We start from the raw sequence: 26,278 nt of genomic DNA on the forward strand, positions 1-26,278 counted from the left end.
TTGGTACAACTATTATCCATTTGCTGTGTCTTTACAAGATATTCATAGACAAGATTTATGTGGTATATCTAAATGCATAGCACAAACTGAACACCAGATTCACTCTTCTCTGTATGAATAATCAATCTTTCCATATTTCTTTGCAGGCTTAGATATCTTTTAGTAGTCTTTGCAATTTTCTGAGGATCAAAGCAATTAGTAAAATGTCATCTAGACACAGGACACTCACTATTGGGAATTATTCTTCAGATATATGCACTGGATTTCCTTCACAAAAGTAACAAATACTTTTGACAAGCTGGTCTCTCTCTTTCGAAAGTCTTCCTTGCTATGAATGTTCAGAGAGTCATTTAATAAGATTTTCTTTACTGATATATCTTTCAAGGAATTAAATACAATTCTAATTTATACAGGGAGCAAGATGATTGGACTAAAATCTTTAAAATGGTGTTTTTTTCCTAACAAATTAAATGCATTTGTTAATAATTAACAAAAAAATACACCTTGGAGATCTTGCCTTCTTTATACCTTTCAGTCATTAAAGATGTATTCTACTATCAAATATCATATCTGAAAATCTATTCTATTACTTTCTTTTTTTTTAGTATTTTTTTTCAAGGCAGATGGGGCTAAGTGGCTTGCCCAAGGCCACACAGCTAGGTAATTATTAAGTGTCTGAGACTGGATTTGAACCCAGGTACTCCTGACTCCAAGGCCGGTGCTTTATCCACTATGCCACCTAGCTGCCCTATTCTATTATTTTCATCAAATATTCATACTCTTGATGCTCAGCATAAAGATTATTCTCTTATGAAATTAAAATTTTATATAGTGTGAAAATTAGGCATATGAGTTGGTAATAATGATTCCTTGATCACCCTTTGCCCACATCTCTGATATCTTCCCTTTATTTAGATACATTGTGGATAAATCTGTCAAAGCCTTTAAAGTAGTATTGCATAAATCATGGATCTGTTCTAAGAAAACATCATCTGGTACAGATGGTGCTATTTCTACTTCCTCTAGAAGTTTATCTGGTATATGATGTTGCATCGGATGCTCTACTATCCTTAAATCATTACATTATTTACAGTTATTATCATCACTTCATTTTACATGTGAAGAAACTGAGTCTTGGAAAGATTGAATGAAATGCCCAAGTAAGAATTAGAGTAAGAGACTGAATGAAACCCAGGAAGTCTGACACCAAGTACAATATTCTTTCCACTACTACATACTGCCCTTTTGTAGAGTTGATTTTGATATATTAACTTTAAACATTTCAGAAAGTTCAGCTTATATATCCTAAAAACTATGCTGGGGAGATGGGTTTTGAAAAGACAGTTTCTGAAAGAATGCTTTTTCTAAGAAATTAATAGCTAGCTTCCAGCAAGTCAAGAAAAATGTACATAGAAATTCTAGGAGATATTTTAGCATCATCACTATGAACTGACACATTCTGTAACTATCAGACATTTCTGATCCTTTCTAGAGGCAATGAAAAACCAGTATTGATATGCTGAGGTTTACTTCTCTGTAGAAACTTGAATGTCTACATGTACTTAACTCATTTTTCATGCTGAATTTTGATAGACAACTCACATATTCAATTTTTTTATTTTTCAGATCTCTGAATTTTATTATCTAAATGTGAGGTAAAGTCTATGTTTAACATGTAACATTGTATATTCACATATAATCTATATATGTCTTATTATTTTGTTATATGCATCATAAGTTTACATATAATATTTCTCTCTCTCTCTTTTTTCTCTTATCCTGATCCCATGTAACCTGACAAAGAATGACAAAGAATGGAAGCCTAAAAGGAGAACAATTTTTCTGGTTTAAAATGACTCATGTTGCTTCTTAGTATAGTGCAAAAAATATGAGGACACTAAACTAAGCATATATTATTTTAACAAAACTATGGCTATTGGCCTGTAGGAAGTGACAATGCTTTCTGCTAAATCCAGAAGAGAATACTAATTTAGACTAGAGCATTAGAAAATAAATTCATCTGGAATTTGTTCAGAGAACCAAAACAGATTATTTCTTACAGAAAGAAATAGAGCCATATAAGTCAAGAATAGTCACTCTTAAAAGACAGCATGGCATCTGTAACTTTCCAGAGTCCCTTATATCTGTAAATCTGCTATTTTTGTTTGGTGTCCAACAGGAACAGAAGATTCATACTACCATGTTCTCAGTATCAACTTCAGTTCAACAGAAGAAAGCAGAATGATAGAACAAATGCCTCATAGGGTCAGAACAAGGTCTGATTAGCTCAGAATTCTATTCCTTAAAATGACAAGTGGTACCTTTAAAGAGTGAAAGTAAGGGGAAACAATTGAGAGTCAGAAAGATATGCTGGAAAGAATACAAGAATTTAAACCAGAAGATTTGAATCTTAGCTCTTCTACTTTTTTATTACCCCTATGAATCTGAGCAATCCATATCTTTTCATTTATTAAATGAGGGAGTTAAATATATGACCTTTTCAAGTTTTAAAATTTTAATCTATGATCAGTCTCAATTCTAGAATTGATTAATATTTTAATATAAATATCATAATTTTAATAATTTAGATTTGAAATATATTTTCCATCTTCTTGAAGTCTGAAAAGAATACTAAAACTAGAAACAAGACAGGAGATCTTAATTTTGTTTGTGGATCTTTCACTAAGTATGATGAACCAATCTCTTAACTTCTCTATAGTTAGTATTCTTCATGTTCTAATTAGTATTTTAGGAGTTTTGTGCCAATATTCCTACCTCTTTTATTAAATAAGATAATTAGGAACAAAAACTTTGTCCATTTCATTTTTCTATGTCCAGCTCTCCCAATTGTCTTACCCTTAGTAAGCACTTAAAATAAAGATGCCCAAAGGATCTTTGATTTCATTATTCTAGTACTTCCTGCCAGAAGTTCAAATCAAAAGACCTCTTAAAGTCTTGCCTGAAGATCAAAGGTTAAGAAATCTGCACATGATCCTACATGGAGCAAAGTGTCAGAGGTGATCATTTATTTATTTATTCATTTATTTATTTTTTACTTCTTTTTTGTTTTTTCTTGCAAGGCAATGGATTTAAGTGACTTGTTCAAGGTCACACAGTTAGGAAATTATTAAGTGTCCAGATTTGAAATCAGGTCTTCCTGTCTCTAAGGCTGGTGCTCTATGCTCTGTAGAGCTGATTATTTAAACCAAATTCTTTCTTATTCTAAGTACAGTACTTTAGACACTATGTAATACTCCTTTACTTTTCATGTTTGTAGTCACTCTTTTTCAAATCTCTTGTTATATGAAAAAACAGTTCTATAATCTTGGTTACTTTGCACCCTCTGAGCCTTTTTTATAATTTTGTGATATCTTACTGGAAGAACAATCACCATATCCACACACAACATTCTAGGTGCTAATGCATGATGGTACTGAACAAGGAAAAGATTTAAACACTTGCAAGGTTATTTCAGTCCAAGTTAAAAAAAAAAAACAGCCCACAGTTCAAAGAAATAAAATATACAAGGATTGTTGGGAGGAAGATATTCTTAACTGATAGGCAGCTACTCCTTCAAACAAAAACATTATTTCCTGGACTTGATCCAGTCATAGAGAAGGTTACTGCCTTTGACCAAAGCAGTAATCTTTAAAAATCATCTTATGCTGTGTTCTGACGACTTTGTGATTGTTCTTTTTATCTTTCCAAATAAAATTTTAGTTCCTTGAAGAAAGAAACTATGCTTCATAAAACTTCTCTTTCCCTATATGGAACCAAACACAATGATAGGCACATAGCAAGAGCTCAATTAGTACACACTGGAAGAAAGATTTATTTTTGGAAAGTATTCAAGTATAGCATTCTTTAGTATTCCATATGATAGGCTACTAAATAATAAAATTCTATATATTGAATTCTAATCAGTCTTCATCGATTTTCATTGTAAAATAGGGAATACATTCATTTTTTAAGGAACTGGAATTTCATTTTTTTGAAAACAGAATAGTGCTGGTGAGTAAAGGAACTACAGAGATGGACATCAGTAGAATCTTAATCATTTGAAACTTCATTCAACCAATCAACAAATAATTATTAAATGCCTGCTAGTTGCCAACTCTTTACTAGGTACTGGAGATACAAATACAAAAAAATGAGACACTTCAAGGTCATAAGAGTTGACATTTTATTGGATGGTATCATTAACAAGGTATAATAACATGGCAATAGAATCTTGTTGGTCTAAATGTGGAAGCAGTATGGGGAATGAAAAAAAAACATCAAACTTCTCCAGTATAGATGATATCTCCTACTTTTTTAGCTTCTTTTTTTCGTATCTGATCAAGAAGTCAGAGTGGGAAAAAATATAGCAAGTTGTTTCAATTTTGTGGTCAAAGACTAACTGTTCTCCATTATTTCATTTTTCTTTTTCCAAAAAGGAAGTGTGTGGCATTAAGTGGGCAAAGTATGGAAGAAATAGCAACTGTATGAAACAGCTCATAACTTCCATAGGAAGGTATGGATTTTTGTCAAAATAATTTAAAATAATTGTAATTTTCTTGGGTGGTGGTAAGGAGGAGAGGGATAAGATTAAAAACACTATGTGATATAAAACAAAGGCATCAATTTAAAAGTAAAAGAAAAGAAATGTAACAAATAATCATGTAGTTGGTTTACTCCTCATTCAATATATAATACTGAAATGTTCCATATGATAGTGTAAGGATTTATGTTAACTTTTATTATTTATTTTTGTGTACCTATTTGACTTTTTATTTTTCTTGGTCATTATTTTTTTAGATCCTGAAGTTTTTCATCACAGTTGCCTGGGGAACTAAATTAAGTGATTTGTCTCTGGTCTTATTATTGTGACATTACTGTTTCATGCAATTGGATATGGTCAAGTAGTGAATGTGAGCCCCAAGAAAATTCTAAAGAGGATATGTATTAGAGGTAGTGCTTGAAACCAGGTCTTCCAGACTTCACTATGCCAAACTGAATATCCATGTAATAGAGAATGAAAAGAAATGTGATAGCTCATATTAGAATGCTCATTTTATGAATTACATTAAAGCAAAAATCTTCTGGTTTTATATCAAGTTGCTGTGTCAGGAATAATAATTTTAGAATAATGTCTAATCTTTGTAGCCATTTCTGAGAGCTGTATTCTCCTATTAAGGTCACTAGAGTCTATTTAATAAAATTATAACAGAGTTTCATAAACCATTAGCTGAACCTCCCTATTTACCTTCTACCTTTACCTTTTCTCTGTCATTTTGACTCATCTCTAGCATACATTTTCAGGATAGGTAGAATTCTATTCAACTTGTGGACTCAGTATTCAAAATTTTTTATGCTCTTTCCTTCTTACTTTATTTGTCTACTTGCTAAATTCCCTTAATAAAATGCAAGTTCCCTGAAGTTTATGTCTTTAGATTCTGAGCACCCAGCATAGTGTCTAGCATATATAAAGTTTTCAGAAATATTCATTGAATTGAATTATGTTCTATAGCAACAATAGATAGAATTTGATTCAATATCATTTACTAAGCAGCACAAAAGAAGAAAATCAAGGAAATAGTGACTTTAGGTAAAGTGATCAGAAGTCACAATTTGGCTCATGCAATTTTATTGTTCCCTGGACAGCTCAGAATTGAATAGAATGAGCCCTACATTGGCACTGATGAGGCCTTGGAGGCAGTGGTGTGATTTTAGAAAAATTGGGAAGTGTTACAATTTTTTTCTAATTAGCTAAAAAAATTAATAAATGTTTTCTGTGTATGAGGCACTATGGTTGAATATCACATAAATCTTGCTTTCAAAAAGTTTAGTTTAAAAAAGAAAAAATTCATACAATAAAAATTGTGATAAGGGCAAAGGAGAATTCCAAACAAAGTGATATGATAAATTTGGACAGGAAGAGATCACTTTTAACTGGGAGGAAGGTGAAAGGGGAAGGTGAAAGGGGAATGTGGGAAAGCTTTAAGGCAAAATAAGCATCCAAGTTGGTCTATGAAGGAAAGAAATTTTGGCAGTAGGTACCTAAGAAAGCTTTGGAAAATTCTGTATGAAGTAACTTATGTTGAATCAACTAATTTGGTTATATGGTAGTCAGCACACTCACAAACTTGGAGATACGATTATTTATAATGATGAAAAAGATAACCTTCTTTCTGGGTTTGCAGTGATAGGACAGTCTGATTTTCTGGGCTGGAACTTTTTCCCTCACTTCCTCCTTCCTAGTATAATTGAGGATCTGTTGAATCTGTCTGTCTATCTATCTATCTATCTATCTATCTATCTATCTATCTATCTATCTATCTATCTATACGTGTGTGTGTGTGTGTGTGTGTGTGTGTGTGTGTCTGTGGGCAAAGACTAACATGCTTCAAAGTCCAGTGACTAACATGCTTCAAACTGGGGAACATGAGAATATGACCTAATACTTTTGGGGAGGAGAAGTAACTGATCCTAATTTCAAAGGATCACAAGTCTTAGTGGTCAACATGTCTACCTTCTCTTTTTATAGATGAGGACCCAGGTCCTCTGCATTTTGTTGATTCTCAAGTCTGCCAGAAATGGATGCAGGGTTAGAGCTGGAGTGGGCTTGACTTGTATTTTTAGTGTGAACATTAACACTTTGTATATTGGTAATCACTAGAAATCGGTTTGTCTGACTGTTTTGTTGAATTTCGAGTCTTGAGAAAAGGTTGATGGTGCAGGTTGAATTGAAGTGTCATAGGCACATTTGGTGGGGGGGCAGAGCTGCCTTTTAGATATTTAAGGTTACCTCTATGGATAACCTAACACTAGGGAAACCTGAACTGGGCTGCCCAGATTTCCCAATTGTTGACTGCCCTTCCCTGACCACAATTTCAGGAAGGGTTCTGCCTATGGTCGCTGTACTCTGGACTTTTCAACTTCCAGACTGGAAAATCTACTGCCTTGAGACCATGCGTTTCAATTCCTCTGCCTGAATTGTCATTTTAGAAGTGATCACTGACAAATTTATTTCATTCTTTCTCACTTTAGATTTCTCTAAATCCTAACCAACCTCTTTTCCCTCATGTAGGTACCCCCTCTCCTTTCTAGTACCCCATGGTATGTTCTTTCCCCCAATTAGAACACAAGCTCCATGAAGAATAGGACTCTGATTAGTTTACATTTGTGTCCCCAAAGGCTAAGTACTTAATACATGCTCTCTTTCCTCTCCGGCCTCCCACCACCCTCACTGGTATGGTATTTAGGGAAATAATAAAGAACAGAAGAAGCAAATATAAAAATCATGTACAGCTACTTACTGGAACTAGTGGATTCTATTAGGGTTACCCTCAAAACTCTGACAATAGATTATAAATTACCTAAATTACCCCAATATTTTCTTCATAGAAACAGTCACAACTCCTAAAGTTAGAAGTGGATAACTTACGACACATGATTTGCAAAATATTACAGCTTCATTTTTATGGACAAACATGATGTCCTATTTTTAATAAGCCCTATTGTAATTCACCTATCTTTGAAATAACCTTTTGATATATCTCTATTCATATACTTTGTGCATACCTATAACATACAGTTGACTTGAGATTCACAATTTTAAAACTGTTTTTTGCCTAAACAGTATTTAATCTCTTTGCTAACAATTTCTAGCTTGCAGGGTCAAATTTTTAGATTCCACAAATAAATTTTCCCCTCAAAATAGATCCAGACAGTCAAAGGAAGTAAAATGCAAAATATAATACTTTATGAGCTTAAAACCTTATTTCTAAAACTAGGTCAGCTGATAGTTACATTAACTTGGCAGAAAAGACAGGAACTTGTCTTTTGGAGGCTAGAAAGTAGTGAAATAACTTTATGAAAAGGATGTGAAAATATTTTTTTTTAAGTTTCTCACCCAGTTCCACATCTTGATCATCAGTGAGCACAAGAATAATATTGGGTCTGATGTTTTTTCGTTCCTGCTGCACACGCCCTCTGTACCGTGGGGATTTGACAGTGGTGCAGAAGCTTCCCAGCATTTCTGTACCCAGGACAGCCAAAACTAGAGTCCAGCAATAGGACTTCATTGTGGATATTTCAGTGTTGCAAAACACACCAAATACTTGATTCGTGGTTGTCAAAGATCTGTAGTCAGAGAAAAACTGGGAGAAGGGAGGGGGGAAGGGAGAAAAGGAGAGTAAAAGAAAACCAAATATCAAAATAAACTTATAGAAAAAGTAGTAGAGATAAGTAAAAATCAGTCAAAGCAGCCAGGAGGTGACAAACTTACATACGTATTCTGCAAATTCAAATATTTTACAAGTCCATTCCCTTTATTTGTGTTCCAAATTTCTTTTTGACTATTTCAATTTCATTGCCAGTATACAATTTCTGGACAAAGCTTCACATGTTACTAAGTTTTGGGGCAGTAGATAGTACCTTGAATTAAGTATTGAGTTGAGCAATCAATTTCTAAGCTGCAGAGGTGTTTGGAACATCTGTCGATGGAGTCCTATCGGGAGAGAAAGAAAATATAAAGGAAATATAAATAACAGCTCTTGAGACAAGTTGTTCTGATCTGAAGAGCCCACAGGAAAAGAGAAGAACAGAAGGAAAACAAAATATGGGACTGTTACCAATTATTTCAAACAGTATTTGACTATTCACACCCAGGCACAAAGTTGATCATTAAAATAAAAGAAACATCAGGGTCATTTTCTGTCCTCCAATTTTTAACAATATTAAAAAAATTCTTAACAAAAGTAACATTAGCCTCTAGTCTGACAAATAACTGAGCGTTTCTTGTGTGGTGGGTGGGGGGAGACTGGAGAAGTTGGAAGAGAAAAAACTCACCTGCGTAAAATATAGAACCCCTTTCAAGTTGTGTGGAAGGCTTAGCTGTCATTTGTAATCTGCATAGCATCACTACAGTGGAGCTTCCTTTCTCCTGACAGGCAGTTCATCTTAAGTGACTGTCAGTGAAGCCCTCCCCCAGCCCTGACTATGAGAGCTCCTAGCTGCCCCCCATCCATCAGAGGCAGAGCTGAGCCCACCGTCCCTCTGGCCAGCCGGGGTCCTCCCTCACTGCTCTCTCTTCCTAGGCTCGGCACCCGGGGGTCTATCAGAGCTTCTTTCCCGACTCGTCGGTCACTATTGTGAAGCCCCAAGCTCTTTGAGAACTAAGCTTGGGCTTTGCTGCAGCACATGGAAACCTGCAACTGAAAACGATTGATTGGTCCGGGGACTAAAGGTTAGCCACTACGCTCTCACGTTTCGCCCCCCTCCCCCTTTCTTTTTACATTTCAGTCTGAAGCCCTGCAAAATCCCTGCAAGTCTCCACCGGAGAAGAAAAAAAAAACCCCCAACAAAAACCAGAAGAAAAAAAAACCCATACCCAAAATGGTCTCCCACTTTAGAACACTAACCTTCTAAAATTGTCTCATTTTCTCTTAGATTCTTTTTTAAAAATGTCAAAAAAATCTTACTTATCTCCCTACTTCCCCATTTTTAAAAGTCTATGATTGCATCCTAAAATTAATTAGAAAGGAGCAGACTTCATCAGACACTTGACTCACACACCTGAGGCTTTGTAACTAGGCAGGCAGCGTTATAGTAGAATTATATAAATAAGCATGACTAATTAAATGGATGCATTGCACTGTGGGAGGAAAAGATTCCACTCATTTCAGAGTGCTATAGAAAGTTCCATATTTTCAGAAAGGTAAAGCAGGGAACACGGTGGTGGGGAAAAAATATACTGTTTAGATCTGGCTATATACATTATTTTGGCTTCAACACATAAAGACCCCTATTATTTTAAGCTTTAGGAGATGTTTTTATAAACAACACTAATGTTCTTCACTCTATAGCCTCCAATTACTTTGTGCAGAAAAACTAACAAAAATTCCAGCTACTCTAGCATGGAAATCCTGACTGCATTGTCTATCAACCAGCATTCCATTTCACTGACCCTATGCCCAGGTAGAAGTCAATACACAAGATTCAGCATGTCAACTATGGGGCTTTTGTTTAGGTTAAAGGGCATTCTGAGTGTGAAGAGTCTGCAATTAGCCCACCCTAATGATTTATAGTGCATTTGTTTCTGTGCATTTATTTAAAGTTATAGGTTTGAAAGAACAGGAAGACAGGAGAAGAAAAGAAAATGTAGGGATGAGATGGCATTTAAATTCCCTTTTATTTCTATGCCAATGATTCTATGATCTTATTAAGATGCTGATTAAAGCTTTTTTTCACACAAAGGAGTAGGTGGATCGGTGTAAAAAAAGGCAAAAAAATGATTTTCATTTAATGGCTGCTCCTCAAACATCACCAATAATAATAACTGACAATTTAAAGTTTCAAAAATATTTTGCGTGTATTATTTTGATTTGTCCTTGTGAAAACCTATGAGGTTGGTGGATATTGTAGGCATTAGTGTTTCTATTTTATAGAGAGGGAAACTGAGGGAATCTAAGTGACTTGCCCAGGCCAGAATTGGAAGTCAGATTTCCCTGACCAACACTCTATCAACCAAGATACCTCTTAAAAAAATTTGGTTACCTACAAAATCTGAAAGGATGAAAGGGAAATGAGACTGGATGTAAGCTTCCTATTATACACCAAATTTTGCAGATACTCTCAACCCAGAAATTCCAGCCATCCTCTACCAAGCAGTGACATGAGCAATAGTTCAATAACATTTCTTCCTCATGTTGTGAAATTAAAATTTCCCGATAATTGTATCTACATAGGAAAATAATTTAGACTAACCCAAAGCAAGTGATAATTACTCTTTATTTCATCTTAACTTCAGACTTTTAGAGAAAAAATAGCTCTGACTTCTTAGTCACATCAGTAGAACACATCAATAACCCTTTCTTATGAAAGAAGAGGGGGATAACATTGCCTTGGCTAAGATGTATTACTTTTTGACAATTTAGTTCCCTTTTCTTTTGAGACACAAAAAGTATTGTAACCATTCTGCCTTAATTTGTTAATTATTTCAGTAATGCAATTGCAAAAACATAGCAATGGAATTACAAAAAAAAAGATTAATCATCCATCCATACTGTTTGAATCAAACTTGTTTTTAAACTCCACCAAACACACACACAAAACCCCTTACAAGAATCTACACAGACAATTCTTTATTTAAAAATGACCTTTTAAAACCTGTCATCCTCTCACAGCCTGGTTTCCAGAACTTAAAGGAAATGAAGTAAAGAAGAAAACAGACAAAATGCAGGACTTGACAGAAGAGACAAGGATGTAATGTTTGCGTTGGATAGTTTGTGGTGGACTACAAGTGTCCTTAGAGACATCACAATTTATCTAGCGAAATAGTAGAAAACAAGAGAAATTTAAAAAGAAACTTTTCTCACACATGGAAATTGAGCTTAGGGAACTATGTTCTATCCAAGAATCAGGCCTTGAATACAAGTATCCTTTATCCAAGTCATTGAACAAAAAACCCAAATGCAGTTCCTAGTCAGCCACTATATGGGAAGTTTAATTGACTCTTTATATAGGATTGCCAAGGAGAAATGTAAATGTATCACTAAATATTTCAAGACATAAAAAAGAATGGAGGGCATATATATATATGTGTGTATATATATATACATATATATATATATATATACATCTTATATATTCTATATTACTATTTCAATAATCCAGTGAGAGTTCTGCCTTACTCAAGTTGCTTCCCACTTCAAACTATCCAGTATTCAACCATGAAAGTGAAGATCTAATCCCATCACTGTCCTACTCATTGTCTCCTTTTTGCCTCTAGGATTAAGTACTGGCATTCAAAGTTTTTCTTAATCTAGCCCCCCCTTCTACCTTTTCAGTCTTCTTACACTTCACTCTCTAACATTCGTTCTTCAATATAGTGACCCTGACCCTGTGACTTTTCCATGAACAAGATACTTCATCTCTCAGCTCCAAACATTTTCTCTTGCCCTCCTCCATGCCTGAAAGGCTCTCCCTCCACATCTCTGCTTTAAAGACTCCCTTTTACCCCAACTAAAATCTCATCTTCTAGAGGAAACCTTTCTGAATCCCTCTTATTTTAGTGCCTTTCCTCTCTTATTTACCTCCTATTTATCCTGTGTATGGCTTGCTTTTGTTTGCTTGTTGTCTCCTACCTCCTGTTTACTTTTGAGTTCCTTGGGGGCATGGAACCTCTTTTGCATCTTTTTTATCCCCCAGAATTTAGAACAGTGCTCTGTCCATAGTAAGTGCATAAATACTTATTGATTAACTGACTTAAAAGCTTTGGAAGATTTTCTTGGTTGCAAAACACTAATGATTCATACACAATTACAGTTAACCTTTCCAAATCATAACTTTTCCCTTTGTGGTTTTGATATATCTTGTGTATAAGAAATTAAATGAGAATTTTGGGAAAGTTTTGCAGAAGCCACAGACAACATGCAAATGCCAGCAGATCACATGGAAAAAGTTTAGAAATTCAGAAATGCATACAATATAAGTATAGCATTATATAATATCAATATTATCTTTTAATACCTTAAAAATTCAGACTTCTTCCCTGCTATTAAAGGAAGGCCAAAAAATTTTACATTGATTTTCCAGATCATGGTCCCTTGATATGAAAGAGATAATCGCTTTCAGTGACTGATTTCATTGATATAAATATTCCCTTAATGAAACAAAATATAGCCCATTCACATCTCTCTATCCTATGTAAGATCCTTGTCTATGCCTTCCTATAAATTTATCAATGAACCACACTCACCAGACTGAGGTGGGGTCCTGTCTATTTTTCTTGACATCACAAGGTTATAAATGGGGGTCATGGATTCCACAAAAATATTCACCATCAGGGTGGCTAAGTGGCAGTGGATAAAGCACCAGCCTTGGAGTCAGGAGTACTTGGGTTCAAATCTGGTCTCAGACACTTAATAATTACCTAGCTGTGTGGCCTTGGGCAAGACACTTAATCCCATTTGCCTTGCAAAAAAAATACAACCTAAAAAAATAATATTCACCATCTTATGTTTTTAATCTGAGGATAACACAAAATTACAAATAGAATCCATGAATGTATCTTAAGTATGAGAAAGACATGGTCAGTAGCACCTTAATGATCTTTGAGATGTTCCCCTACAAAATAGGTACCTTATAGAGATACTATTTAATAGTAACAGACAAAGCCACACAACAGTTAGAATCTAAGAAGAACCAAGAAGTCAAGTGAAATTGCTGAGACATTTTGGGTCAGCAGAGTGTAATTATTCATAATGAATTTAGTTATAACTCTTTAATTTTAATCTTAGAATTATCAAAAAGAGAATAGAAATATCAAGCAGTTCAAACCCTTATTATTTTCCCCTGCTCATGCGCCTTATTGATGTCTGTTCATATAGGCTTTCTTTCTTTGGTTTACTCTCAGAGCTTCTCATTCACAATTTGTTTTCGCTGGAAGTGGTCTTGAGGATAAAACCACTCTTTAAAAAAGAACATCTATAAAAGAGCTTTTTCCCTTTCTTTGGAATCTCATAGCTGGCAAAGAGAGACAACATTACACTCAATCCAAGAAATATCTATTTCCAAGCTAATTCATCACAATTCTAAGCAAGGAAGATAGACTCCATCTGTTTCCCTCTGGGAGAAAGGTATTTTCAAACCTTCTCTGATCTGTTCACACATCTTCTTCCACTTCTTGGATTTCCTTTCTATGCTAATTTTCCTTAATGGATCACTATATTTAACGTAAGGATAAACACCAGTTGAACCAGATTCTCCCACCTCACCACTGGCAATTTTTTTTTTACTAAGCACCTACTAAGCACAAGTTAATATATTAATAAATGTTTTCTGATCTGAATCAAACTATTAAATTGTTAGATTCTGAGGACATAAAGGGGAAAAAAACCAAATCAGTTCTTGGCCTCAAGGAATTTACAATCTGTCTTCTAAATCTAAACTACAAACCCTTCATTGCACTATTTTTCTTTGAAAATTCTAGAAAGAACCTGGGTTGGACCTTGAGAAATTTCCCTCCATGCATTCACACAGAGAAAAGAGCAAAAAAGAAGAAATGAAGAGAGACAATCATGGTTAAGTGTAAAGTAAAGGAAGATAGTAGCAGAGTCTAGAAATTCAGATTCTAATCTTTAAATTACTGCTGCTAAAATTACTTGATGTTGGCAAACTTACCTGTTACCTCTATTCCTTACTTTGCTCACCTATAAAGTGAAATAATATTACTTCTATGTCATACAGGAAGACTAAAATGGGAGAATAAAATGAGCTAATAGGTCTGAAAAGCATTTAAAAGAGAGAATAAGCCCTTTGACTAGCTATTATTTTTAAAAGTCTGATAAAGATAGAATAAGGTCCCATTGGCCATGTATATTATAATAAGCCAAGATTGTGACCCTTAGTATTGCAAAGTCTAAATTTGATGTCACTGAAATCTCTTAGTGGCTTCAAGATGCTATTGAGAGACAGACTTCTAGTAAATTTTTAATATTTTGGTTACAACCTCCATTGAAATTTAATATTTTTCACCCATCTCAAATGTTTTAATTCTCTGAAATTTAGCTATCTTTCTGCCTAAATAATTATCTTTCTCTAGAAACCATTAAAGGTAAAGAAGAATATGATACATTGGGGAAAAGAAGGAAAGAAGATAATGAGAAGGGTCACTTTGTCTGTTTGCAAGGCAATGAAATGGAAGTCTTTTCAGACTAAAAGAAATAAAGGCCTTGAAGGAAAATAAAAAGAGAAGATATAGATTTGGGATTCATATATATATATATATGTATATATATATACATATATATATATGTATATATATTGCAAGGCAGTGGGGTTAAGTGGCTTGCCCAAGGCCATACAGCTAGGTAATTAGAAAGCATCTGAGGCCAGATTTGAACTCAAGTACTCCTGACTCCAGGGCCAGTGCTCTATCCACTGTGCCACCTAGCCGCCCCGGGATTCATATCTTTATTAATGATTACTGAACCTGCAAGAATATATGAGCACATGTAAGTAATGGATGTATAGAATGCAAATAATTCAGTTCTAAAATCTGAAAAACTATAGTGAGAGAGCAGAGGAAGAAAGAGAATACAGCAATGGCAGATAGTGAGACAATGGAAAGAAGGGTAGTCTGGATTCCTAAGATATAGGTTCCAATTTTGGTCTTCCTGTCTATGACCAATTCAATTAATTTTCTTGAAACTTAGTTTCCTCATCTTTCACCTGGGGATGACACAGCCTTCATCAAAGGGTGATTATGACAAAAGTCCTATCTAAAGAGTTATGCTCATTTGACTTAAGACTGCTCAACCTGTAGAATTCCAACACATCTTTCAATATTCCCTTCAAATTTTACCTCTTCCATCAAGGTATCTCCAATCCCCCAATCAGAAATGATCCTTCTTTGCTAAGTAATTATGAAGCCAATAATCTTGACCTTAGAAGAGAAGGGAAAAACCTTCCCACATTTGCAGATAGAGAGCTATGGGTTTAAAATCACAGGGGAACCATAGATATGATTGGGCAAACACATTCACACAGAGATACACACAGTCTAATTAGTGTACTGTGTTGTTTAGTTTAGCTTAACTGCGTTCTCCCCACTTTCTTCTTCTTATTTGCTATATAGGGAAGGAGGAGGGATTTGTTTGGAAGTGAAGGTGATGTAAAATAAAAAGATCATTAAGGTGATCCTCTGCTGATCTACATGACTTAGTTTTAAAAAAATCATTTCTGTGTATTCATTTTGTTTATTTTTTAATAGTATTTATTTTTATTTGATAAGCAGCACTGGTATGGTGGATATCACAACAGACTTGTAATTGGGTGGAATTGGGTTTAAATCCTCACCCTGGACACTTACTAGTTGACTTTGAAAAGTCAGTAAGTTAATTAATTTCCCTGTGCCTTAGTTTCCTTCTCTGAAATATGGGAAGGCTTGAATGTTATTGCCTCTAAGGTTCTTCCAGCTATGGTCATATCCCATTTTAGAATAGAAGCTCCATAATGCCAGGGATCAAGTCATTCTTTATCTTTAAAACATGTGATGAGCTGTATACCTAGCTGATGCTTATCAAACTAAATGGAGACACAGTAAGCCAAGAAGACATAGCCCCACTGCAGCAATTGCTGCAGAATAATAAAGAACAGATTATAGTTGTAATTGTTAAAAGTACAGCAAGCAAAGAGGTCTAGCAAAGAAGAAGTAGTTGGACTTGGCTAGAAAGAAGTTATTGTTAACCTCAGCAAAGGACTTCTGAACTAAGGAGTAAGATTGTTAGCATTGAAACATAAACAAAAACAAAAACTATGATGGTATGTTGGACATCATTGAATATATCATTGATTTCAAATCAATTTGATTTTCATGAATAAGAGGTCATTCCAAATGTGGACAATGACATGAATAAAGGCATGGAGATAGGAGATAGGAAGAGGAGAATAGGGAAAATTAAGTAATTCACCTTAGGAGTTGAAAGATTGGTTTGATAATATTAATAGCAAATATTTAAATAGTATCTACAAACTGGGTAGGTTTTATTTTATAGATAAGAAAACAAAGACAAATAGGATTAAGTGAATTGTCCAGGGTCACACTGCTAGTGTCTGAGGTCAGATTTAAACTTAGGTTTTCCTGACTGGAGGCCCAGTGATCTTTCCATTGTACCCCTTGACTGATCCTAATTTTGAACTAGTTTGGGGATGCTGTAGCATACCACAGTGGAAAATGTTGGGACACCTATGTTCTAATCTTAATTTCTCATGCTATTTGTCTTTGATTCACTTATTTCATTTTTCTAAGTCTCTATGTCATCTCAAAAGACCAGATCAAAGTTAAGGAAAATCTACACTAGCATAGTAGGTATCTAAATGGAGCCAAGACAGAAGTAAGAGATATTTATTGGAATATGGTAGTTCCTGGTTGTTGGATGGCAAACTCATTTTCACGGGTGTTTTTTAGGTAATTAAAATTCCTACTGTCTTTGCAATGGTATACCTCCTCTTGCTAAATTCTTAGCTACTCCTTAGAAAGCAAGGGGAGGGGACTGCAGACAATGGCAAAAACATATTGAAGCTTTAATTCAATTTCCTCTGTTCTCTCAAGCCTGCACTTATTAAAAAATATCTTTACCAAGCAAAGTGGTAGTAAATAGAAAGATCTATCTCTTCTGGAAGGGTAATCCATTAAAATCAGTTGTAAATGAAAGGATTTATAAGGAATAAAAGATGTAATCTACTGTCTGTATTTAATCTCTACCTTTGTGATTTATAGAATTCTTTACCAGTCCCTCAAACTTATCCTCCACTCTTCAAGTTATAATCTAGCCATTATTGAGATGTTTATCAATGGATTCAGATGGTTTTATATACCTGTCAACTAGAATTTCTGCACAAGATCTTAAAAACAAGACAATATCTTTACAGAGGCAATTGACTGTAGTTGATATGAAAATAGAAATATCTGCATTGAATGAAATAATGTATACATTCTGATTTCATAATTTAAAGTATGCTTTTGGCTTGATCTAAATAAAAAGAACATTTCCATGCAAGGAAGAATTTTCTAACAATTAGAGCCATTCAGATGAATGGGCTACCCTTGCTAGTAATTTCCTCATTTCTAGAAGTCTTGATGTAAATGAAAGTTGGATGACTGTTAAGGATGGTAATATAATGAATTCCTGTTGGATAGTTATTGGGTTATATTACCACTGTGGTTGGTCTCCCTTACATCTCTGAAAGTCTGTAAGGTCATTTTTTTTTGGTTGATTCTTTCATATGTCTCTGATATTCCACCATTAAGAAATTTCCATGAAGTTTTAAACCTATAGAAATGTGAGAAAATGAACTTGCAGAATAAAATTTTTAAATAAGTTAACGGGCAGCATTATAATTTTTTGCTCAGTCTGACTGACATGTAAAGAGTGAATTTAATTAATGAGGTTAAGCTTACAGTTCAACCTATATGAATGGACATTACAATTATATATTTAATCAATAAAATAGTCAAAATTTTATTATCATCTACTCTTTATCTTCTCACCAATGACTTAATTCTAAAATTTCTTATTTCAAGGCATACAAGAAGTGCACTTGCTGCATAAAGGACATGAGTATGATTAAATCAGATGATGTATCCCCATAAGCAAAATCAACCATTCATGAAAACTGGTCACCAGAGGCCTTTTCAAACAAAGCATATTTCAAAGGGCTCTAAAGTAATCCCTGCTCTCTACTGATTTGGTTTCCATGAAGTCTCAAGCATATGTGTGTTGCAAAAAGAAGTCTTATTAAAACCTGATGTGATATTGGAGAGAATAATTCATTGAGCACCCAATTGCATTTGGGATCTGAGAGCCATCAAAAAGGAAACTAATTTTCAATTAGGTAATAAAAGCTTTCCAAAAACTTGTGCTTACAAAGGTAGAGAATGTTAACTTGCTAATAAAAGCAAATAATTAAAGCTCTAAGATGTTCAGAAGTGACTTTAAGCATGAAATTTGGATCATTAACAAGTTGATATGAAAAGCTGAATGTTTTAAAAGTGTAATAGAATTACAGAATTTTTAAATCTTGTCATAGGTTACATCTTATTGTGCTTAAAGCTGTGCAAAATATATATTCATATATTATAATATATTTACATGCATATGTGTGTGTATGGAATCTCAATTGATCATCAAAACAATCACATGTTCGGGGTGGCTAGGTGGCACAGTGGATAGAGCACCAGCCCTGGAGTCAGGAGTACATGAGTTCAAATCCGGCCTCAGACACTTAATGATTACCTAGCTGTGTGGCCTTGGGCAAGCCACTTAACCCCATTGCCTTGCAAAAACCTAAAAAAAAATTTAAAACAATCACATGTTCATTGAGGGCAGAGATTATATCACTTTATCACTTTTGTATTTGTATTCCCAGCATCTTGTGTTTGACACAAGCTTATTGATTATTGAACAACTCTGTGAGATAGTTGCTATCTCTGTAAGCAGCTAGGTAGCATTGTAGATAGAATACTGAACCTGATGAATGGAAGACATGTTCAAATCCAGTTTTAGATACTTACTAATTGTGTGACCCTGGGAAAATCATTTAACTTCTGTCTGTCTTACTTCTCTCTTCTATAAAATAAGACAATAAAAATATGTACCTATCAGGATTATAGTGAGGATCAAACAAAACAATTTTTGTAAAACTTTTGACAACTCTTAAAGTACTAAATACTATTACTACTACTGCTAGTCCTTCAGGATTGAAGGGGACCACACCAACCAACCAAATGACTAGAGGCGGTAAATTGCACAATTACATTTATTAAATTGAGGGGTATGCTGTGTAAGGCATCCTTTTCATTAGCCTCTACTGGAATCGTTCCATCCTAGGACCTGATTAATAGGAAACAGGAATATTCGAGATTATTTGACTGCTGCAAGATTCTCTTGGCCTTAAATGGTTTTGATTCTTCCTGGATCAATGAGGCATCATGGCACATCAACAGCACCAATCAAATACTAGCCTGTGCTTTATGATGATAATATTCGACAACCTGATACATCCTAACCTGTCTCTGGATTGCTTTAATTGTCAGCACTGTCTTTCCATCTTTGAATTGTGAGCGATGAAGAGGACAGAATGTGTCTACTAGGTCTATCCTAACCTGTCTCTGGTCATATAAATGCTATCATCATCATCATCATCATCATCATCATCAACACTATCTTGATTTTCCAGATGATGAAACTAGGACTCATAGATGGAAAGTTATTTACCCACTGTCCCATGGCTAGTGGGTGTCAGATATTACACTGGAACCTTGTTTACTCCCGACTAGCTCCCACACTCTTTCACTGGATTATGTTGCTTCCTAAAAATGATGTTATATCTTGACTGTATGTGTCCTTGACTTGGTTCAATAGTGTGAAATATTACTTAAGAATATTGCCCCCAAATCAATGAACATGGGAAATTTCATCACTTCAACAAATAAATGATAAATAGAGCAAAAAGTTTAATGAGGAAATTACAAACATGAATAAAATTTTGTTTTAATTTATAAAAAAAGAATATTACCTACCACTCTTTATTGACCTTAAAATGAGTTCAGGCATTTATAAACAAAGTTTGGCTGTCCTAAGGACTTCACTAAGATTTTAGGGCAACATTGTGCTTTATAGTCAGTAAATAATATTAGAACTAATGGTGATGAGTCTGATTGATTGATAACAGAAGGAGAACAAAGAACATTTCAGACCATGCTGTTTGTGAATACAAAAGGAACCTGGAAGAGATATGTTGCTAATTCTTTATCCACAAACAATTGCAAGGTGTTGAAGTATATACAAAAGAAAACACGTAAATGATTGTGGTTCATTTTACACTATTAGTGACAAACTATCACATTTGACCCTAACCAATATGTTTTTGCTCATACCAATTCAATCCCTCTGAGCAAGACAGGTATGAAGTAAGGGTTGCAGTGGAGACATACCAGCAATTACTTTGATGTGTTAAATATAAAACAGCAGGGCAGAAGAGCTCTTTAAAAGCACTGAAATAAAACTTCAAATAATGCAACCTAACTGTGGGCCTTTCCCACACTCTCCCTTTCCCTTAAAAAATTAAGCAAAAAAAAAAAATTCACCAGGGAATGAAATTTAGAGGTAGAGGCTTACAATAAAAGCTTATATTTTGGTTAGTTAAATACAACATTGATAGACTCTATAGAAATTCATTGTTATGTAGAAGAGTTGATGTTATAACCAATACTATGTGTAATGTATTGTAAATATGGATATGTAATCACTTTTATATATGTTTTATACTGTAGCAGGCCATATATGTTTGAACTCCATGCTCACCAAGAAAAACTCACCAATTTACTGCCTCTTTTAAATTGTTTGGATTAGACTCAATTCAGAGTGTAATTGACTACACATTCACATTCAAACTTATAAATTCATCAGTTTTATTGGAAAATAAAGTCAGGTGAGGAGACATGAGATTTTGGTTTTCCATCCTATATTGAGCCCTAAATAAGAACAGCATTTTAAAATTCCTTAAAGATTTCTCCTTTGACTTTGACTTTCTTCAAACTAGTAGGTTTGGAGAATACTTTGTTAGCAAACAGGCGCAATTTCCCTACTAGGCATCTTTCCCAGTTCCAATATAGTGGATACCTGCTAGGAAATTGTAGCACTTAAACACACTGGGAAGAGGCAAGTCTTCACATCATTAAATAAAGCCCTAAACTCCATAGCAGAGCAGTCAGCATACTACTATTAGGGAATGCAGAAGAGGACGGGACCAAACATGTCTATTCAGAGAACAGACAGATGCTTTGTGTCATTTTACATGAAGGCAGTTGTGTTAACTGGAGGCAGATGACAGGGAATGCCAGTCAAAAGAAAGGCACTCGATAAGATGAGCTTCCTCTGAGGTATAGAAGCAAACATTTCAAATCTCTAAAGACCAAGTGGTTTGGTACTTCATGTCCATGTTCCTTAAAATGCCCTGATGTTAGAGCATTGACAAAGATCCAGAAATTTTCTGATAAGTAGCTTTCAGCTGAGGGCGACATCACTTCTCAAGTATTCTAGTGTTAGAAAGCAATGATAAACAAACCTCCTAATTCATATCAGGATAAAGGAAGGCATAATGAAAAAAAGCATTGTCTCTAGACTCATGTTCAAATTTCATCTCCAATTCTATTGGTGTGACCTTAGGTAAGTTACTTGAATTTGATAAACCTTTATTTTCTCAACTACAAAACAAAGAAGGATCAGATGACCTCAGAAGTTCCTTCTAACTCTAGAACTAGGAACCTAGGAACTGACACTTTTTTCTTTTAGCATACCTGCTTCTTTGTCTTTCTCACTTCAGCTTGATTTGGCTTTAATTCTTGAGTCACTGCATGTTCTCCCCCTAAATCGATCCTAAGGATGGGTTTGGGCAGGTAGAAGGTATAATAGATGGAGTGTGGGACCTGGAGTCAGGCAGTTTCATCTTCATGAGTTCAAATTTGGCTTATTATCTAGCTGAACCTGGACAAGTCACTTAACTCTGCCTTAGCTCCTCATCTTCCAAATAAGAAGGAAATGGCAAAACATTCCAGCATCTTTGCCAAGGAACCCTCAAATGGGGTCACGTATAGTTGAACACAATTCTAAAGGACTGAACAGCAAAGTATGATCCACCTGCTGGAACATGAAAATCACATCTCGAAAGAGTCCACAACTGAAAATGGCATGTTTATGTCCCTCATTTATAGGGATTAATTTCCAAAACTATTGTGAGGTAGAACATCCCCCTAATATTCTTCAAGACTATAATAACAATGAAGGGAAAAAGGGAGGGATAATTAGTTTTAGTGGATTTCGATATCAATATGTATCAACAATGGGATATGGTGACAAAGAAAGTAGCTGTGATCTTAGGAGAGAAATAGTACATAACACCAGGGACTTGATAAATAGAAATAGAACATAAGACTAAGGAGTTGATAGTCTTATTATGTTCAACCTGTTGTGCTCTGTCCTATTCAAATCACATCTGGATACTGGGCTCATTTCTAGGTACTCCATTTTAGAAAGGGCACTGATAAGTTTGATAGTGTCCCAAGGAAAGTTACCAGAATAGTGAAGGGCCTCAAGATGAAGAACTGGGAATTGGGGATATTTAATTTAGAGAAGAAAAAGAGGTGGAGGAGGAATAGCATAGTTACCCTCAAGCGTTCAAGGACAGATATAGAAGAGAGAGATAAGAATTGTATTGCTTGAGGCCAGAAGTTAGTACTAAGTATTGCAGGTGAAAGTTGCAAAGTGGCAAATTTTAACTTGATGTCAGGAAAAATTTCCTAATAATTAAAGAAAATGGAATGGGTTTCCTCAAAATGAAGCAGACATCATCTGACTTAAGGACTTTAAGTGAAGACTGGATGATAAGGTTGGCACTATGAATTACAGTGGATTCTTGCTTAATGATAGAACTAAATCTTAATTACAGGAAGATCTACAGCTTCCTAAATTAGTTAATTTATCAACTAAAGCACTTATTGTCACCAAGCTCCTAATCAAAATTATGGTGTTTGTCTGTTTTGTTTTTTAGGTTTGTTTGTGTTTTTTTTTTGCAAGGCAATGGGGTTAAATGACTTTCCCAAGGCCACACAGCTAGGTAATTATTAAGTGTCTAAGGCTAGATTTGAACTCAGGTACTCCTGAACCCAGGGCCGGTGCTCTATCCACTGTGCCACCTAGCTGCCCCAAAATTATGGTGTTTGTCACTTGTGTATGAAGAAGACCATGACATCAGGGAGGTGATACCATGAGAAGCATGGTCATGTGAATTGGATTTGAGGGAGGGTAGATCTATACTAAATCAACAGTCTTACTTTATCCTCTAGAGTCATCTGGATCCAATGACCAGGTATGAAATAGGATATCTGGGAGATGGTCCAGGATTCAAGGCAATTGGGATTAAATGACTTGTCTAAAGTCATTCCATAGACAATGTCAAGTGTTCAAGGCCAGATTTTAACTCAGATCTTTTCCTTCTAGTAATCTTACCCATCATTTGAATCCAAATATAGCTAGAGTTTCTTTCTCTTTGGCAGAAGCTATCCTAATATCAAAGAAATAGCAGATGAGTATTATTGTGATTGCAAGGTTGTTATGATGTGTCAACCCCAAGGATCCTTACCCATCTCCCAGCATTTAGCAGATGTGCAATTAAATAAATACATATATAGAGTATATTATAGTATCTGGGTGAAGACCTGGGTATTACAGTGTAATATAGTATCTGGGTGAAGGCTTTGGAACTTGGGCAAATACTGAGAGCCTTTTTGACCCCCTACCAGTTGGCATAAAAGTTGGATTTAGAGTCAGGGGCAGGAGGGAGAGAAGAAATAAACTTTAGTGGCTTCCCGGACACTAAAGGCTATCCAAGCTGAGCAATTATCCTTGAAATTACATCAGCCAAGTTATGAGTAGTATGATTTTTGCCTGATTGTTGCCTTTAGGCAAAATGGTTGGTTATAATAGAGAGTGAGGGTGAGAAGGGAAGAATTGGAGTTATTTGACTTCCCAATCACTTTATGGAAGGCCTTTGGATGGGGTCTCCCAGGGCCTCATAGTCACAGGGAGACTGTTCTAATTTGGTAGATTGAACTTTTCTTCATTTCTAATTTTTTACTGTTTAAACAGTCTCTAGACATTGACTAGGAATAACAATAACACTAATTGCTGGCATTTCTAAAGTGGTTTAGTGTTTTTATGTCCATTATCTCATTTAATCTTCATAATAACCCTGCCAGGTTGGTGCCACAACTATTATTACTGCTATTGTAGAGATGAGACAACTGGGCTCAGAGTTGTTAAATAAATTGCCGTTGGCCATATAACAAGCAAGTGTCTGATTTGGAAAGCAAACCCAGGTATCTGCTGATTCCAAATCCAGTTACCTTTTCATGTTTCCCTCTGCTTTACAATTCTTGACTCTGATCTTCATCCTACCCATAAACTACAATGCCTCCACCCTTCAATACACTCTCCTCCCATCTTAAACCAGTTGAACTGGTTCAAGTTTGTGAACTAGTTCAACTTTACATTGTTCTCTGGAGTTTCTTGCCCCCTTATCCTTTTGTTGATCTTGCCCAGCCAAGTCCCAATCTTGGATTATTCCCATCATTTTCTGCCCTCACTCTCCTCATATGCTGAAGGAAGGTGGAGAAAATCATAACCATGCTGACTGGTTCCATTATAAATTTATTTTGTACAATCACAACCGGACCCTCACAAAATTAAGGTAATCCTTTTAGAATTCTCTGATTCACTCTCCTAATCATCACAGTGACTTTTCCAGCATTTTTCATTTCTCTTCAACTCTCATCTCCTATTTTCTTAGTTGAGAACCTCATTTGACATTTCTCAGAAAATATTGAAGCTATTCATTTTGAGTTTCTTTTTTTCTTTCCTAATCTCACATCACTCTTATCTTCCTATGTCTCACACAAGAAGTAGTACTTCTCCCTGCCAAGACAAACCCTTTAATATTTAAAAGTGATACCATTTCATTTGGTCCAACCAATAAAATGCTTCCTCTATCATTCCCACTCTCACTAATCTCCAATCTTTCTCCTGTCTATTGGCTACTTCACTGGTATCCATATATATGCTTTTCCTCTAACCCATCCTATATTTATTTCCTGCTCTTGTGGCTAAATTCTTTGAGAAAGTCATCTTTATTTAGTACCTCAAATTTGCTCTCACTCTCTTCTTAATTTTCTATGATCTGGCTTTTATTTTCATCACTGAACTAAAACTTCTTTCTCCAAAGTTATTAATTGTCTCTTAATCACAAAATCTAATAGCTTTTTCTCAATTCTCTTGACAGCCTCTGAACCTCTTGACCCCTCTTCTCATTGTTACTGTCTGCCCTAAGATATTGTGGCACTTCTTTCTCCATATTCTTTTCCAATCTGACAGTTCCCTCTCAGGGACCTTTGACTGATCCCCATCAAAGTCACATCTGCTTACTTCGGGTATCACCCAAGGTTATCTGTTCTCCCTCTATACTCTTCCTCTTACTGTCTTGGAAGCTTTCATGAACTATTGAAAGAGCATTTTGATTAGTCTCCTTGCCTCAAGTCTTCTCCCACTCCACCTTCCATTCAGCTATCAAAGGGAACTTTCTCTGACCATATATGTCACAAAAAATTTGCATTCTAGTGGTCCTGTTATTTCCAAGATCAAATATAAAACCCTCTGTTGGCTTTAAAAACCTTTTATAATTTACCTACCCACTTACTATTTTTTCAGTTTTTTAAAAATACTTTTCTCCTCCCCATAGACTCTGTGAATCAATGACATTGTTCTCCTTGCTGTTTCTCCCTCACACAAGACATTCCATCTCTTGATTCTAGGCATTTTTACTGACTCCCTCCCTGTACCTGAAATGTGCTGTTTCCTTTTCTCTGTCTTCTAGCTTCCTTCATGTCTCAGTTAAATTCCTATATTCTACCATAAGTCTTCTTGATCCCCCCCTTGATACTACTGCTTTCTCTCTCAGATGGCCTCAAATTTATCATATCTATTTCTTTCTTTCTTTCTTTCTTTCTTTCTTTCTTTCTTTCTTTCTTTCTTTCTTTCTATCTATCTATTTTATATGTAAATATTTGTTCAGATATTGTCTTCCACCTTAGAATATGGATTCCTTGAGAGCAGGGACTACCTTTTTTTCTTTTTCTTTTATGTATTTCAAGCACTTAGCAAAGTAACTATACCTAGTG

The 26,278-nt window shown here is 35.1% G+C and overlaps 1 protein-coding gene across 5 annotated transcripts in view; it reads right to left on the reverse strand.

Moving 5' to 3' along the window:
• The window catches only part of SULF1 (sulfatase 1), a 207,148-nt gene that overhangs the window by 85,119 nt on the left and 95,751 nt on the right, over window positions 1-26,278 (reverse strand). For 3 of the 5 annotated variants that reach the window (XM_074202298.1, XM_074202300.1, XM_074202299.1), the window contains exons 3-4: window positions 8,419-8,491; window positions 7,895-8,141 (exon numbers count right to left, since the gene is read on the reverse strand). In XM_074202298.1, the coding sequence (XP_074058399.1) occupies window positions 7,895-8,066 (172 nt within the window). In that variant the 5' untranslated portion in view covers window positions 8,067-8,141; window positions 8,419-8,491. Of the gene's footprint in view, window positions 1-7,894; window positions 8,142-8,418; window positions 8,492-8,832; window positions 14,738-26,278 lie in introns of those variants that run through there. The other 2 variants (XM_074202304.1, XM_074202301.1) reach the window with 2 other exon arrangements.

The sequence above is a fragment of the Macrotis lagotis genome, chromosome X (genome assembly GCF_037893015.1).
Source record: "Macrotis lagotis isolate mMagLag1 chromosome X, bilby.v1.9.chrom.fasta, whole genome shotgun sequence".
NCBI classification, from domain to species: domain Eukaryota; kingdom Metazoa; phylum Chordata; class Mammalia; order Peramelemorphia; family Peramelidae; genus Macrotis; species Macrotis lagotis.